Consider the following 14,217-nt stretch of genomic DNA (forward strand, 5'->3'; position numbering starts at 1 on the left):
GAACCCCTCTCCTTGACCTGCTGGCCCCAACTACTCTTCCCCACTGGGAGATGTTTCTGAAGCACAAAGGGTCTCCTGGCCTTCCTTAGAAATGTTGCCACACATTCTCAGTGCAAGGTGTCCGGTCTTCCCTCAGGTTCTTTCTCTAGAACCATTATCACCATGCCAGACTTGGGAAACCCAGAGTTGTTTCCCCTGCCTGGGGCCTCCAGGAGAACTGGGTCTACTCCCCACTAAAGAGTTCAGAGGCTTCCAGCATGCAGACTCCTGGGGTGGGGCTAGGTGATGCTGGGGACTGGGAGAATAACGGGATAAACAGAATGTAAGCTATCCCCAAAGAACTCCCAATCTGATGGGGAAGCAAGGTGGGAAAGTGACAATATAATGACATAAGGACACACACAGTGCTGTGAGGGCCCCATAAGAGCTTGCTCCCTCACCTCCCTCCCTCGCTTTCACTATGTAATCCAGTCATTCTTGGGCCATCGTTTCCGTTGGCATGTGTCTCTCTTTTTTGGCACTCAAAATCCCTCTCCTCTCCTATTTGGGCCATCATGCCTGACTCTTGGAGGCCAGCTTCTGACCTACCACGGAGTACACATGATGAGTGGGAGTCACAGACATTCAGGATTATCAAACCCAGTTCACCAAGGTCCTTTCTCGGGGCACTGACTCCCTCAGTCCTCCCTTTCTTGCACACCCCAGGGGACAGGCCACTCACCTTCCTTCCTTATACACCGTGGGGACAGGGCACTTGCTGCCAAGGCTCCTCCCAGGGATGACTCTGAGTTGACAAGTACTTACACCAGCCTCCTGTGACTGTCCCACTATGCCCAGTTCTGTCTCCTTGGTCCCCAGTTCAGGAGACAGAATTGTTAGAGGGAACAGGAAACCAGGATGACTGCAGTGGTAGTGAGAACTGTGGTGATATGCTTGGGAGGAGCTGGGCTGTGGTGGAGCCTGTGGGCCTTGGGGATGGAGTCACTGCTGGCTCGGCAATGTTGATGAGGCAGCTGAAGGCGGGAAGGACAGGGAGAAGCCAAGGCCTAACCTGCTATTTCAATTTGATCTGACATCTTCCAAGTCAGGTTCCCACACTCAATTCTTGCCTCCCTCCATTTCCCATACTGACTTCAAAGCCGGTCAGACTCTGAAGGAGCCAACAACCCCTGCTTTCCTCTCCAATTCCTCCCTTCTCATCTTCTATCACTCTACCTTGCCCGGGATGGCTCTAAAGGGGTCTGGGATAATGGTAGGACCTGGAGTAGAAGTTCAGTATGGCCTGGAGGTGGGAGGAGGGTGGGAGGCCAGGAGCAGCTGGCCATGGATTTGGGATGGGATGAGCCTACACAGTAGGGCCAAGGTCCTCAGGGAGGTAGTGATACCCTCGGGAGGCGCCAGGACTGGCGCAGGTGTATTCTACAGTGCACGTGTCTCCAGTGTGGCTCAGAGGCTGGAGACGCGGCCCTGTTGGAGTAACAACTGAAGCCGGAGTCTACAATGGGTGGGCGGGCCAAGGGAGAAGGGGACAGGGTGGGATGAAAGGGAAAAAGGGGAAGGGAGGAGTAAAGAGAAGGGGAAGGAGGGCAAGGCCTGAGGAGGCTTTTCCTATACTTCTGGACTCTTGAGCTGCGGGTGGCTCTTTCCATGTGCCCTGTACCCTGTCACCCACTATCACTGCTTTCTCCCCTTCCTCACTCTCATGTCTTCTCTCCTTGGGGATCTTCCTTATGGAGTCTTGTCATGTGGGGGTGTCATTCACTTGCCATCTGGGCTGCCCTCACTGGAGTAAACCTTCTCCCTGCTTCCCCTCTGTCCTCATCCTTCGCCCCTGCCTCTAAAGTGGGGATGAATGAATGGCACTTCCCAGGGCCAGCAGTAGCAACAGCAGCAGCAGCAGCAGCAGCAGCAGCAGTAGCAGCAGTAGCAGCAGCAGCAGCAGCAGCAGCAGCAGTAGCAGCAGCAGCAGCAGTAGCAGCAGCTAGGAATTTGGGTGGAAATACAAATACCTGGACCTCTTCCAAGATCAACTGGATCAGGAACTCTGGGGAAGGGCTGGCACTCTGTGCTTCAACAACACTTCAGGTGACTTTGGGCCATGCTGAAGTGTGAGAACCACTGAGAGACACCTGTAGAAAGGTGCCTCTCCTTCCCCATAGCCTGAGTCACCCAGGGCACTGACATCTGAGTTAGTGCACCTGTAGCCCGAGTCTCCCAAAGTCACCTAGCCTCTTTCCTTTCTTCTCCTGCCCCTGGCCCAGCTCAGCTTTACTGTGGGGGATGTCTGGGGATGCAAGCGTTAGCAAGACAGGCAGCTCTTCTCAGAATATTTCAGGCACCAGTGTCTGCTAGAGGGCAGTTCCTTGGGCAGGTGGCAGGCATGAGTGGATGGGGAGGGAAAGGAGCTTCCTTGTTCTGCTTCCTCTGTTTTCTGCCAAGGTGGCTGGACAGCTGTGAGGGTTGGGAGGAGTCACAGGGGGAGTATAGAGTGCTAGGCTGCCAGGCTGAGGGTTTCCCTGCACCTAGGAAGCTTCTTGGAGAGTTCTACTAAGTGTCCTAACTGGGTCTTGGTGCTAGCTAGTGGCAGGCATGTGCTGGGCATGAAGATGAAGACACTCCTCTGTTCTCTGGGGGAGATTAGGGAACCAGAACAGGAGGGGGAGGCAAAAGAGAGGCAGGTGGTGTTTCCTCCAGACACCTGCTTTACCCTACCCTGGCCACTTTCTGGAGCCCCTATTCATGTCTACCCTCCTTGGGCCAACTGTTTTCTCCCCATGTTCTCACCACAAATGCTTGAAGGTCTGGGGGAGGCATGGGCAGGAGAGACAGGAGTGATGGGGGCATGGAAGATGCAGGAAAGAGAAGGAGCATGGACAGAAAAGCCATCCAGGAGGAAGAGCCAGGATGTGGGAGTGGCAACTACATAGCAAGATAGGGGAGCAGCATGTGGCAAATGTATCTGGACCATAGAATGATGGGGAAAGGCAAGGAGGCGCCCAAGGAGACCAGGAGGGCCTGCTCCAGAGGGAAGAAAAGAGAAGCAGAGAGGCAGAGGAGCACCTCCCTTTGGAGGAGACATCCAATTCCAACATGAGGAACAGTACCTAACTTCAGGCCATCAGGAGACTCAGCACCAGCAAGATTGGATGAATCATGTGGCTGGTCCCAGGGCATAGCTTGGGTCTTGGTCTGGATTTTGGAGGTCTAGGTCCCAGGCAGTGGGGAGAGAAACTAGAGGGTTTGTGCAGGTGGAAAAAGACAGAAACTCATGGAGGTGACACAGGAGGGCAGCTTGAGACAATCACCCTGACTCAAAAAGGCTACCTTGTGTGGGTGGCTCCAGAGGGGAGAAGACCAAGATCTCTGGCCTCAGATACTCTTAGGCTTTAAGAAGTTAGAAGTGATTCAGTCTGGACCATCTCTTCTTCCTAAATAAGTACACACATGTTGATCCAGTTCCAGGCCGAGCCCCTGCCCTGGTTTCAGAGGAGCCCTGGTTCCTTCTCTTTCTTGGTTCCTGGGGAGAAAGACTGGCCTGTGGGAATGGTGCTGTCTGGGGTGCTGATGGCAAAGTCAGCCCATAGCTGCAAGTGAAGAGCGGAAAGGCTCGATTCATCTTCCTACCCACGTTTCCACTCCCCCATCTGTGACCCACTACCAACCATCCACCAATTTTCTCACCTATATACCATCCACTCATTTTCCCAACTGTTCCCACCTACCCATCCATCTATCCACCCATCCATTTTCCCATCTACCCACCCATTTACCATCCACCCATTTTCCTGTTCACTTATCCATCTACCTTACTCACCCACTTATCCATTCACCCCCTCATTTTCCACTCACCTACCCACCTACCCACTTAGCCACCCATTTTTCCCACCATCTCACTTATCTACCAATCCACCCACCTACCTACCCACCATTTTTCAACTCATTCATCTACTCATCCATCCACCGTTTACCCATTTTTCTATTTACCTACCCCATGTACCTATCCATCCACCATCCACCTATTTTTTCCACCCACCCACTCATCTTCATTAAATTAAACCATAAAACCACAGAACTAGGTATAGCAAACTAGAAAGACCCATTTATACTAGGGAGGAAATCAAGACTCAGAAGAGGAAAGGGGTGTGTTTAAGGCCACATGGAGCTTTTGTCGTCAATCTGGGACAGGACTGGAAATCACTGCTCTTGCCTGTACACCACAGAATCTCCCCTGGGGTCTGGGAAATTGCCTGGCTGTTATGCTGATATTTACACTGGTGTTTGTTCACAGAAACTGCAAGGACAGGAAGTGTGACCTCTCCACCCCACCCTGAGCCCGGGCTCCTGTGTGCATGCACGTGTGTGTAGTGTGTATGTGTGTGTGTGTGTGTGTGTGTGTGTGTGTGTGTGTGTGTATGCCTTAGTGCTTACTTGTGCACTCCATGGGTTAATGGCTGTGTGTGCAGCATCTGCATGCAACTGTGGGCTGAGGTGTTTACATGGTAGCATGTATGTATGTGGCACGTGCAGGTGGGCATTTGACAGGGATGGCTTCCTGTGACTGTTTTTCCTTCGTTCTTCCTTTTGAGATTCCTGAGCCACTAGTCCAGTTTGAGGCTGGCTCCCCACTGTATCTCCAATTTAGGGATTACCCAACTTCCTGTTCACAGCTGTTCTTTCCACAGAGGCTGCCTCTCTGCCCTGTGAGTCCAGGCCTCATGTGTTTTTAGCTTGGACCCCTCCTCTAGCTGGTGCAGACCCAGGAATGATACCTCAGTGCAAGTGGTATTTGAGCAAGCTGTGAATGTGTTTTTGAGTGCCAGGCCTGAAGTGGCCCATTTCCTGCACCCAACATCCATCCCACTCCTGGGCAGATCAGGCTCCAAGGCAGATGAAGGGAAGGCCTCCAGGCTTAGAGCCTTGGCTCCATCAATCTGTATCCTGCCTACTCTGGCAAGAATGGAGAACCCCTCTTTGCAGGTGTCCCAACTCTCCCTAAGTTTCCTTGCCTTCTCACCTGCCCCACTGTCATTTTCCTGCCCTTGGCCTAAAAAGTCACAGAAAACTGGTCAATCAGAACAAAGGCCAGACAGGCAACCACCAATTGGAGTAAAGGACAGCTCAGGGCATCTCTCAATCAAAGCAAAGGGCAGGTTGAAGAACTGACCAATCAGAACAAAGGACACACTTTTCTATAAGTCCCTGGGGTAGGAGATGAGAGTTAGCGCCAGTCAGGGGTAGGAGAGCTTGAGGTTTGGGTGAACTTTGACTACAGAGGGATCATTGCTTCTCTTTGAGCCTCAGTTTTCTCATCTGTCCAATGGGGGAAACAGTTGTCTATAGCTTGTGGCTTTGAAATTTTCTCTTGCTTCGAAGGCTCACTCCATTGCTTTGACCTTACTCCCCTAGTTTCCTTAGCACGCGTGCGCGCGCGCACACACCCATGCATGTACACGCTGTACACACACACACACAGGAACACCCATGCATGTGCGTGCTGTACACACACACACACACAGGAACACCCATGCATGTGCGTGCTGTGTACACACACACACACACACGTCACACCCATGTATGTGTACACTGTACAGATGTACACACACAGACACACCCATGCATGTACACGCTGTACACACACACACACAGGAACACCCATGCATGTGCGTGCTGTACACACACACACACACAGGAACACCCATGCATGTGCGTGCTGTGTACACACACACACACACACGTCACACCCATGTATGTGTACACTGTACAGATGTACACACACAGACACACCCATGCATGTACACGCTGTACACACACACACACAGGAACACCCATGCATGTGCGTGCTGTACACACACACACACACAGGAACACCCATGCATGTGCGTGCTGTGTACACACACACACACACACGTCACACCCATGTATGTGTACACTGTACAGATGTACACACACAGACACACCACACACACACACACACACACACACACACACACACACACGTCACCAAAGGCAGACCCCCTCGGGGCTCCTCTTGGTTAACTTCCATAGATCTACATGGGAACTAATGCCTTGTTCTTGAAGCCCCAGTCTGGAGAGTGTGAATCAAGAAAATTATTATTATTATTATTATTTGTAGTTTTCTGGGCATTGAATCTTCCCCCTTTGGATTTCAACCTTGACCTTGGAAATACACAGTAACCTATGAGCACGCTATGTCAGCAGGCATGATGTGGGAGCTTGATCTGTCCTCCATGAGGAAGTAGCTGTCCCCCTGAGGACTTGGAGGAGTCTAACATGATGCTGGGTGCCTTCCAAGATGTAGGGCTGTATGGAAGGATGGCATTGAGGATGTACTAATGCAACTGAGGGTCATGGGACAAGCAATCTAATTTGGGAATTATGGTCTCTGGAATCAGCTGCTTCCAATGTCCAAGGGCAGACATCAACCCATAACCAAAATGTATGATCACCTTTGACAATAGGAGGGCTCAAAGAGTGGCTGGGTGGGCAAGGCAATGCCAAGTGGGCATGAGGGGACAATGTCTACTGCTGCCATTCACCCTGGGACAACAGGGTTTGTGTGTGGTCATAGTTAAGGAGATTCAACTGTGACAAATAGAGGTGACACCTGGCCCCAGGCTTCATTCAGACCCCAGCTCAGGACTGCCATCTGTAGCCTTTCTGGCAGGCAGCATTTGGCTTACCCACCCTTGGGGGTAGGGAACTGGTGTCCCTCCCCTTCTCCTGGTGGCCATGGCCTTTGCAACTTGGCTATGCTGGGAAGAAGGTCCTATATCCAGTAGATGGTGCCAGCTTCCTGTGAAATCCATTGGGTCCCCAGGCTATCCAGGGGCTACAGAGTTCATGTCCCCACTCAGGTGTCTGAGGACATGGAGTTGGAATTGGAGAATCCTGCTTCTCTGCTTTTGGCTCAGCTTCTTGGCTTTTTATTTTTATTTTTTATTTTTTGGTCTTTTGAGTCAGGGTCTCCCTGTAGCCCCAGCTGTCCTGGAACTCACTATGTAGACCAGGCTGGCCTCAAACTCACAGAGATTGGCCTGCCTCTACCTCCCAAGTGCTGAGATTAAAGGTGTGTGCCACCATGCCTGGCTCAGCTTCTCAGTCTTAACCACAGGGAAGATTTGGATTCTAACTCCCTCCTTTCAAAGTTCATGTCCTTTCAATGAGTCTCATCTTGTCCTTTCCTGAGACTCAAGGAACTAAGGATAGTTTTACGGAAGTGAGGAACTTCCATCTCCCCTATTCGGACTAACAAATCTCTATTAATATAACCCTGCTATGTCAGCATTTCTCTCAGCTATGTATATACTAGAGTCTACTCAGACTCTCAACTTCATATTATTTTCACAGGAATGGGGGTCAAGCATACCACACTGCTTATCCCTTCATCTTGTAGTTAATCACTGTGCTTTCTGCACACAGACCTACAGACATCAGAAAGGACTTCCAAGGGTTGGGGAAAGGGCATGGCTGAATGGATGGTGTGAGTCACCATTCTGCCTTGGCCCTGCTCCCCTGTTCCATTACCTTTCTCTTTGATCCCCATGGCTCTGGCCAAGTTAATAGAGCGAGAAGCAGAGACCTTTACTGTCTCAGTTCCGGCTTGCCAAGGACAAAGCCTGTTCCTGGGAGGGGAGGCAAGGAGGCAGTCAAGGCTGACTTTTCCTTCCTTGCTGATAGTGGTCCAACTCTGCTGCTCCCATCTTTTGGGCTCAGGCACCCTGATGCTTGCTGCTCTCAGCCCAGCCTTAACTCAGCTATCAGTTGAAACTGGGATAGCTGCAGTTGCTCCTGACATAGATACCCGAGTTGTCCTGGCCTAAAGGACAGGAGACCGGCACCAACTCCAGGCTTGACCTCTTAACTTACTGCGATGCTTTTGATAGATCTCTGGCCTTTCTCCAAGCCTCAGTTTCCCCACATGCAAGGTGAGGGGACTTGAACAGTTGATGGCCTTAATAGTGCTGGAGTCTGATGCTCTAAGGTCTGGTGCTCAAGTGACTGAGCCTTGGACTTGAACCCAAGCTGGGGTTTTGTTTCATAGTCCTTAGGCCCAGGAGGTACCTGGCTGGCCTGGTAGAACCCCTCATACCCTTTCCTCTATTCCAGGATGCTTTGCTGAGCTTGGGTGCCATCATCGATGTTGCGGGTCTGCGACAGGCTGCCAAGGATGCCCTCTCAGCTGTGCTCCCCAGAGTGGTAGGTAATCTGTCCTTTCACCCTCCCCAGTGTCCCACCAACCCCCTCAGACTTAGCCCAGCTTTGATATGCACCTCACACTGCCCAAACCTTCCTTCAGATTTGGAATATGTATAGTGCAGGTGGGGTTGAGGCTAGGCATAAAGAAGAACTTCCTGGAGGTGATGGAGTGCTCAGCCTTGATGCATGGATCTTGTTTTGGGTTAAAGTGTTTGGCTTGGAGGCAGGAGGCTGACCTTTAGCAGTCTTTAAGCTTCTCTCTGTCCCATCTCAGTGCCATGCATTGGGGTGGTAAGTCAAGGGTGGAAACCACGGTCACCTGAGCCCCAAGTGCTTTGCTGAGGATGCTGAACCTCACTTTAGCTGCCCTAGGTCACTCCTGGCTCCAATGCCACTGCTCATCCTTAGGCAGGAGGCAGCTAGACCAGCTTCAGGAACCAAACCAGTAGATCACAATTGTGCCAGATGGAGGGACACAGAGGACTTTGGAACCTGGACAATGGGGTCTGAGTCAGCCTAAGGGACACAGAAAACCTCCTGGTTATGGAAATGCTCAAACCAAGTCCCGATAGCCTTGAACGCCCCTCCCTACTCTACTCTCTCCACTCTTCAGCAGCCTCAGCTTAAGGAAACATGGCCAACTCAGGATGCGCCCTTCCCACCCATTGTCCCTGGATCTGAGTGATGGATGAATCTCTAGAGGCCCAGAGAGGGAGGGTACTTCCCCAAGGTCACACAGCATGACAGGGACAAATGGGATTTGGCATCTAAGCATCCCAATTCCCTGTTCTCAGCTCTGTCTTCCCCAAACCTCCTAGAAGTTCAGTGCCCAGGAGGAGGGCTAATGACTGAGCTTTATTGAGCGTGAAATTGGTAGGAAGTGGGTGGTGTGTTGGCACCCAAAAATAAATCCTCTGGGAGAGGGTTGTGACTGAGACAACATCTGGTCTGGGGTGGAGACACATCTGGACAGCGAGGGTTGGGGAAGCTGCCAGGTCAGAGACCACTGGTCTGCCATACTCTGCCGTGCAAGCCTCGAGACTGCTGAGAGAGAGAGAGAGAGAGAGAGAGAGAGAGAGAGAGAGAGAGACTTGGCAGGGTAGGTGACTAGCTTGATGCAGCCCAAAGCTGAGGCTGGAATGGCAGCTGAAGTCTAAGGGACAGTGGATGTTGCTCAGGAGGCCAGTGATGCGCTAGAATGGGCTGGGGAGCCCTGGCTTGGGGGAGACCCAGCTTGACTGCAGGGAGGGACTGAGCCTCCCTCCAGAGGTGGGAGTTGGGGGAGGAGGAGAAGCTGTGGCACCTGGCTCCCTCATCAGCACCCATTGTGGCAGACAGCCCCAGTGCAGATGGTGCTGATGTGTACGAAACGCATCCCTCCTTCCCCAGTAAACTCAGCTAAATTTAACCCAGAGGGCTGAGAGTGAGAGGGTGGGAGGCGTGGACACCCGGAAGTGAAGGGAGGCTCTGTCTCTGACACCCCAAGGCCACCCACCCTTCTCTGAGGGAGGATAGCCTCTTGGACACTGGGTGCCTCTGGTAGGGTCTGAACCTGTTTAGGCGCAATAACACCCCCAGAGCTGCTCAGCTGATGACAAGGAGGACTCTGGAGAGAGCTGAGGGGCGGCAGCTCCCTCCCTGTGGTTCTTTGTCCCTGGATTCTGGCCTAGAAGCTGGGCATGGTGGCTCACACATGAGCACTCTGGGAAGCCAAAGTGAGAGGATTGCTGCAAGTCTGAGGCCAGCCTGGGTTGCATGAGAAACCTTGTCTCAAAAACAAAGACAAAGAATAACCCCAACATCAAAACAACAGAAACTCACAGTCTTATCTCCTTGTCCTCCGCCTCCTGGGCTCTGACATCCCCCTCTCACACCATCACCACTGAACACAGCTCAGGGTCACCAGAGGTCATGTTGGGGCATTTCCTGGAGGCAGTCGAGAGGCATAAGAACAGCTAGCAGGGTTGTGGCTTTCACAGTCTGCTGGGGACCCCATATTTACTGAGGAGGGCCTTTAAGGCCCATCCTGCTTCTCTCAGAGAGGAGTCTGCTCCAGCCTCCCATAGAGAGTGCAGCCACCTGTGTGGGATGGGGGTTGGCTGGGACCCCTAAGGGTGGCAAAGCTTCCAGTCTGTGCTCCCAACTCACTCACCTTGCACAGTGGTTGGTCCAAAATGCAAACCTGCCTTATCCCTGCTCCCAGCTGTTTCTAAGGCCCTTCAGCCTTAGCCTGCTCACCTCCAGCCAGGTAACCCTCAAGCCTTCACTCCACTGTCAGTTCTGAAATGCCTCTTGCTCTCTATACTACTTGGCCTACCTGCATGTCAGTTCCAAACTCCACTCATACCTGAAGTGGGTCCAGTTCGAGCTTAAAGACTCCTTCTTCTAGGAAACCCTCCAGGGTTCCCACAGAGGATGGGCGCAGTGCCCTGGACATGGTCTCTTGGTCATGGGGGTGTTGAAAGAAAGGAAGCTTCCTCAGGTATCCTAAAGCCAGTGTGGCCAGCATGCCTTACCAAGTATGGTTTGCCAAATGCCTGAGGCTGGAGTTCAGTGTGAGGGTGAGTGGTGTGCACCTGGGATTTGGAGTGATTAGTAAGAAAATGGACAGATTTATGGATGGCTGCCTGTGCAGGACCCTTTCCCAAACCACTAGGCATTGCTGTCTAGGGCCCTGTGGCCTTGCCATGTACATTCGGTGGACAGACTAGGGCTACAGCCTCTCTATAGAGTCTTACAAGGGCTTTTGGTTCTAGGAGACTGTCTACACCTATCTATTGGATGGGGAGTCCCGGCTGGTTTGTGAGGACCCCCCACATGAGCTGCCACAGGAAGGAAAAGTCCGGTAAGTTACTCCTTGCTGTCCCTCAACCCTCTGTCACCGTTAAGAGGACCCAGAGTTGAAGCACCATCCGAGACCAACTGATCTGACCATTTTCTTGACTCCAACTTCCCTTCTAGGGTTTCCAGTCCAGAAGGGGACAAGCAGTGTCTCCTCTTATGCTTGGGAAGTGTTTAGGACAGGCCCTTTTCTCATAGGCTTCTCACAATGTAGCCTTGAGTGGCTTTGAAAATACAGTGATCCTCCTGTCTCAGCCTCCTGAGCACTGGGATTACAGATGGCAGCCATCATGCCTAGTTCTCAAAGAATTCTGGATTGCTGTGGCTGCTCAGAGTGTCGTCTCAGAAGGCTGAGGGGGTAAGTGGGAGGGGCTACAGTGTCTTAGTTCCAATCCCAACCTGCCGTGAGCACTGTCTGTGAGGATGGGTTTGGGATTGTGGTGCATAGAGCCCACAGGGATGTATGGCATCATCTTCCTAAATCTGAGGATCAAAAGCAACAACCTACCGATGTTTCTGGAGCCCCCAAACCTAGGTTCAAATTCCGCCTTCTTGTTTACCAGCTGTGCAACCTTGGGAAAACCATACAACCTCTTTGCACTCCAGTTTTATTTTGTTTTTTTGGTTTTTTTTTGGTGATGTGGTGGTACAGTAGTATGTATAGGGTTATTGAGAGCTTCAGATGATTTGGGATTAGTCTGCTTATGACTAAGAATCAGAACCAGGGCCTATAGAATCAGGATCTTGGTGCCCTATGGTACTGATAACTTTGAGCCCACTGAGTCCAGCTGTCTCATTTTCCAGATGGGCAAATATTGAGAACCATGATCAAGGCTACAGTGAGGTATGAGGCCAAGCCAGGTCTCCTGTTGGGAGGGTGGTGAAGTGACAGGTTCTGGAAGACCCATCTTTGTTATCTAAGGACCCAGGGAGCACTGGGTCGGGAGCAGAGGGCATAATGGCCACAGTGCAGTGGGACTGCTCCCAGAAGACAGCTTTCCAACAGCCAGCTGGTCTGCTGATGTGGGGTTTTTGGTAGTACCTGGTGTACCACTCCCAGTCACAGAGGCCCTGGGAGAATTCTGTCTGGAGATATGGTCCTGGGCACCTTTCGGTCCCTGGCATCCTGGATTCTAGGCTGGTGGTCTCTTTCCCTGGTCCTCCTAGTAGAAGAGGCTGGCTCCTCCCCCACAGCTCAGAGCCTTGCCTTCTGGCCGCTGTGTCCTATCTGAAGACTTCTGCATTTTAAAAAATGCTTTTTTTAATTTAAATAATCTATTTGTATAGATAATTGTATTATTTATTTATTTTCATTTTATGTGTATGTCTTGCCTGCATGTATGTAAGTGCACCTGTGTCATGCAAAGTGGGTGCTATGAATCGAACCAGGGTCCTCTGGAAGAGTAGCCAGTGCTCTTAACTGCTGAGCCATCTCTCCAGATCCAGATTTTTTTGCATTTTACATGGTGATAATAGTTCCACTTACGTCATTGTTGGAGGGATTAAATGCATTAAACTTTCTGCTTTTTAGCAGTACTGGTTGTTGAATCCAGTGCCTCATGCATTGCTAGGCAAGCATGCTTTACTACTGAGCAACAACCCCAACTCACCTTTTTACAAATTATTCAATGACCACATGATTAAAAGAAGCATTTCATTACAGCTTTAACATATTCAATAATAGCCGGGCGTGGTGGTGCACACCTTTAATCCCAGCACTTGGGAGGCAGAGGCAGGTGGATCTTTGTGAGTTCGAGGCCAGCCTGGTCTACATAGTGAGTTCCAGGACAGCTGGGGCTACAGGGAGACCCTGTCTCAAAAAGACAAAAAACAAAAGAACAACAAAAAAACCATATTCAATAACAATTTCCAGAGCAAACGTACATCTCTTTGGAAAAGTGCCTGTAAATTTTTAGGTTCACAATTGAATTAATACAGTTATAGAATATTGAATTCAGTATAAATCCTATAAGACAAAATTGAGTGAGGTTTTAACCTTTAAAAAAGATCTCCATTTCATTTTAAAACATACGGTTTCCTACAAAAAGATACATTTTTAACGCTACTAACACTTAGATGTTTGCACGTGCATCTCTAATCTCTATGTATCTGACTATTACTAGTCACAGTCAGTTATATTTGGATCCTTGGCACCTGAGTGTGGACATAAAGTCATCAGGTAGATTTCAATGGTAATGTTTGTCACCTCTACTGATTAACATGAAATAAATTTTTATGCTTCTTCCTCAAATATAACTCGTTTTTTTTTATTTGTTGATTTTTTGTATTTCATTCAGAACATCCCAAACAATCTTATTCACCTACCCACTTCCCAAATGGCACCCTCCCATAGCCTCCCCTTCCCCCCTCCCCCCACACTGGAGCCCATATACTCGGTCATCCCTGCTGTTACTGTCTACTGTGGTGTCGGCACCCCAGCCATTCCCCAGTGCTTGTCCATCCGTTGAATCTAGTCAGCCTATCTAGAATTCTTTGTTTTAGGAAGGTCAGCTGTTCCTCATCTAGCAGCAATCAGTTGTCAATATTCCTTTAGATAAGATTGGGGTCTGCTGTTCATTTTCCCAGTTCTATGCTGGGTTACTGTCTGGAAGTCTCTTGGGACACCCTGGCCAAAAACTCAAAGGAAGGTATAGCCTGTCTGGCATTTTTTCTTGTTATGTAGCCTTTAGCTATTCACATGGACTCTAAAAAAATTATATTGACCTCTTTAATCTTTGCTTATACTTTCCTTTTAGGTGTTTAAGACCATACAGTTGTCCCAGATAAACCAATTTATTTTTACTCTTAAGGCTGTTTGAGAATCTGTTCCTCAGGGGGTCACATGGGCTTGGGAGGAGCCCCTGGCTCCTTTCTTTTACCAGTTCCATCTGTGTGAAGATAAGTCAAAGGTCCTGCTCGACCATGGCTGGCTTTGCTTGGAAGCATGGAGGAAATGTTTCCTCTGTGTTGACCCTCCTCTTTGTAGACTGGACACTGGTTCAAGTCCATCTGGTGGGGTCTCCTCAGTCTCCTTGATCAAGAGGACAGGTGACTCACCACCGTTATAGGACATTTGGAGAGATGCTTATAGTCCCCTGGAACTTAGTCAACCTAGGAGGGCAAGGAGAAAAACTGTCCTTTATGTCCCTCTGACCAAAT

At 50.4% G+C, this 14,217-nt stretch overlaps 1 protein-coding gene across 3 annotated transcripts in view; it reads left to right on the top strand.

Moving 5' to 3' along the window:
- Positions 1-14,217, top strand: part of Pde2a (phosphodiesterase 2A) — a 95,487-nt gene that overhangs the window by 53,222 nt on the left and 28,048 nt on the right. For all 3 annotated transcript variants that reach the window (XM_008852738.3, XM_008852736.2, XM_017803066.1), the window contains 2 exons: positions 8,128-8,217; positions 10,974-11,062. In XM_008852738.3, coding sequence (XP_008850960.1) covers positions 8,128-8,217; positions 10,974-11,062 — 179 coding nt within the window. The remainder of the gene's footprint in view (positions 1-8,127; positions 8,218-10,973; positions 11,063-14,217) is intronic.

Source organism: Nannospalax galili, unplaced genomic scaffold (assembly GCF_000622305.1).
Source record: "Nannospalax galili isolate Female #2095 unplaced genomic scaffold, S.galili_v1.0 scaffold686, whole genome shotgun sequence".
Taxonomy (NCBI): Eukaryota; Metazoa; Chordata; class Mammalia; order Rodentia; family Spalacidae; genus Nannospalax; species Nannospalax galili.